The 3,791-nt window shown below is 33.8% G+C and overlaps 1 protein-coding gene across 1 annotated transcript; it reads right to left on the bottom strand.

Annotated features, from left to right (window-relative positions):
- Positions 1-1,987: 1,987 nt before the first annotated feature.
- LOC115988335 (berberine bridge enzyme-like 14) lies at positions 1,988-3,586 on the bottom strand. Its single transcript, XM_031111868.1, has one exon. The coding sequence runs from the start codon at positions 3,584-3,586 to the stop codon at positions 1,988-1,990; it is 1,599 nt and encodes a 532-aa protein (XP_030967728.1).
- Between the last annotated feature and the right edge of the window lie 205 nt (positions 3,587-3,791).

Raw genomic sequence — 3,791 nt, forward strand, 5'->3', positions numbered from 1 at the left:
GGCTGTTATTAAACATTAGTCTTGTCACACGCGCTTTGCTTGAGTGATGAGGCTCTTTTTTATTTTTTTAGGTTTAGTGTAATAATTTTCCATTTATTTATCTCTTCTAATGTCATAAATTTTTAGAGGCTTGCCAATCAAATAATTTCTAATGGTTAAAAATTAGCAATTTAGGATGGACATCTAAGGCTAAAAAAATTGTAAGCAAATAAAAATTGAAGCAAATAATCATAGAGACTCAAACAATAAAAATTGACTAATGACCTAGTTTTTCATGGGAATCTCTCCCTACTTGACTCTTTTATTTCCATGTCCTTCATGGATAGACTAATTACTATAGAATAAAGTAAATAATTGCATTATTTTTAGTTGAAATTTTATAGTTCACAGTTACAAAATTACAAAAAGAATGCCAAAGAAAATGGAAAAATAAAATAAAATAAAATAAAAGCAACTATTTGACTCATGTACCTTTACTCACTCATAAAATGGGTAAATAGTAAATACAACAAATAATAACTTCTAATGAGAATTAAAATGATTAAAAAAAAAAGGGTGAGAAAATGGTGTCATCCCTTGATCATTTTTCAATGTCTGACTTTGATCCCATTTGATCCCTAGTTCCTTAGTTTTGCCCCCCAATAAAAGTAGATGTACGACAATGACTATTGCTCCAATAATCCTGAAAATAGTTGTATAAAATTTGTATGTTCCAAATATTTTTTTCTATTAACAAATAAATCAAGAAAGGGAAGGATTGCTCCACACACACACACACACACACACACACACACACACACACACACACACAGAGAGAGAGAAGAGAGAGAGAGAGAGAGAGAGAGAGAGAGAGAGAGAGAGAGAGAGAGAGAGAGAGAGAGAGAGAGAGAGAGAGAGTTTTTTTTTTTTTTTTTTGAGATTAAACCTAGGAAGAGATGTATTTACTTATGATAATTTTTAATTTTTAATTTTTTAATTGTTAAACCTATCTAATTGATGTGATAATTGTATGGAGTGGGATAAGAATGAGTAGTTTTTTTTTTTTTTTTTGGAAGAAGTAACCGTGTATATAATTGAAGGTTTTATTTTTATTTTATTTATTTTATAGATGTAATTGAAGTATTTGAATTCAAATAGATAATAAATGTAACTAAGAATCAGACATTTGAATACAAATGGGTAGTGATTTTATTTTATTATTATTATTTTTTTGTACCCGAGATAGTGGGTCATTTTTTTTTTCTTTTATATGTGAGGCAGTGGGTTTTTCATGGAATGTTTGTTATTGTTAGCAAAATTCGGTAAGTTTAAAAAGCTAAATTACTTTTTAAACCTTTTTTGCCCTTTTGCAGGAAAAAATTAAACTAAATTCTATGTTATTTCAAAATTTATAAGAGGATATTTTGGTACAACAAAAATTGAAGTCCAAATAAGAAATTCTGTTATTAGTAATATAGATAAATATCAAGAAATTAATTCCAAGTTCTCCATCCGAAAATAAAAACCTATTCTGCTTAGAAGTTAGAACACAATGTTAAGTAAATTAGTAATATAGATTCTCTTCCTTTCTCCATATAGTTTTCCCTTGTGGGCAGTGCTTAATTTTTGTTTGGGGTATCATTGTCTGATCTGGCTATGGAATAGGCCGTGTATGACATGCCACTGAAACAAATTCTACCTCTTCAATTTATTGAATAGATCGAAACCACTTGTCTATTTAGAATGCATTATTTGTATTTATTGTATTTAAATTAACTAACAGAAACATTATAAAAATAAATAAATAAAAAGGGGAAGAAAAGAAAAGGCCAAGAAGCAAAGATTTCATAAATGGGATATATCATATATGTAATGTAAGGTATGTTTTTCAAGAAAAAGGGTTCCTCTGATACAATATTTTATAGTAGGGTCGTAACACTGTCATGGGAAAAAGAATGGCACCTCTATGAGATGACTGGTGCTTGGGATAAACACAGTAGTTTCTCCTCTACAGCTTGCAAGATGGAAGAGTTGGAATACTTTGTTCATTTCTGAAGAAATTGTCAGGATCAACATTTGTCTTCACACGAACCAACTCGTCAAAGTTACCCTTGAAATACTTTATTCCATAAACCTTTGCTTCCTCGTAGTCACCATTGGAACTGGTACCAATATCAAGATCACGATAGTTAAGAAAAGCCTCCCTTGGGTTCTTGGAGACATAAGGAGTCATAAATTCAAAAAGCTTCCTTGTTTTATTCAAGTAGAGGTTTCTAGCTTCAATCCCTTCATCCATCCAATTCGTTGCATACTGAATCTTGAAAATGTTACCTGCTCGATGAGGGTATGCAGTTTTATTCTCAGAAATCTTATTCATTACTCCCCCATAAGGATTCCATAACATTGCCACATCCTCAAGTTCAATCATGGTCTTCCATATAGCTTCTAATCCGGCATTCGAAATTGGCTCTTTCACAAAGTCAGATTTACGCTTCAAAAATATTGCTGGCTTAGTTGCCCTTTCAAGTAGAACCTCAATCGGAGTACCAAGTGGCTTGTCTGCCCAAAACACAACCGATTCAATCCAACTCATTTCAATAGCATCACTTTGTTGGAGACCAAATTTAGGTAACCTGTTGTTCATCAATTCCACTAGTTCTTTGGCTCCACCAAGAAACATACCAACGAATAGTGCCTGTATAGTCTTCTCACCCGCATGACTTCCATTCACGGTTTTAAGCCACACTCTCATGAACATTTCGTTTGGTAGCTTATCCACAACTTGGGTCCATTGTGCCACAATGTCAGTTGCACCTTGTTCCAATGTCCTATTCACTTTAAAAACAGTCACGGTGTCTGGGACTCGAACCAACTTGACTTTCCATGAAAGAATGACACCAAAACTAGAAGCACCTCCTCCTCTAAGAGCCCAGAATAGATCATGTCCCATTGTCTTTCTATTGAGAATTTGACCCTTTGCATCAACAATTTGTGCATCAATAACATGGTCAGTTGCGACCCCATATTTTCGCAACAAGTTTCCATAGCCACCTCCACTAATATGGCCACCAGCACCTAAACCAGGGCAAACACCAGCAGGAAAAGCGTGGTTCTTGCTTTTGTTCGCAATTGCATAATATATTTCACCGAGAATAGCACCAGCTTGAAACCATGCAGTTCCATTCTCTATGTCTATCTCGATAGATCGAAGATTAGACATGTCAAGTATCACAAAAGGGACTTGTGATACATAAGAAACGCCTTCGTAATCGTGACCTCCGCTTCGTATTCGGAGCTCGATCCCAACCTTTTTAGCACAAACAACAGTTCCTTGCACGTCGGATTCGTGTGCAGCAGTCACAACAACAGCCGGTTTAGGTGTTGTAGGCGTGTCAAATCTTCGGTTTCTTTTGTATGATTGCAAAACAGTTGCAAATGAGGAATTATTTGGTGTGTGAAACTCAATGCAAAATGGTTGAGCATTTGATGCATTGTTAAGGCATTGTATGAAGTTGTCTTGCACTGAAGTTGAAGCTGAAGTTGTCCATGAAACTGGGAAGAAAAAGATTAAAAATAGTGACAGTAATGCAATTGTTGAATCCTTCATTTTCTAAGAAATTTAGCTTTCCTCTCAAGTTGTGGCTATGATATATAATTTTTTTTTCCTGTTGTATATATACATGTATAGACAGAAACAAATTAAACCATTTTATGGTTTTGAATTAATTTGTTTCACAGTACAGTCTATAATTGGTAATTACCAAACGCGTCTCTCAAGTCTCATCCACAAATATATATAAATAAATAAAATA

Source organism: Quercus lobata, chromosome 5 (genome assembly GCF_001633185.2).
Source record: "Quercus lobata isolate SW786 chromosome 5, ValleyOak3.0 Primary Assembly, whole genome shotgun sequence".
NCBI classification, from domain to species: domain Eukaryota; kingdom Viridiplantae; phylum Streptophyta; class Magnoliopsida; order Fagales; family Fagaceae; genus Quercus; species Quercus lobata.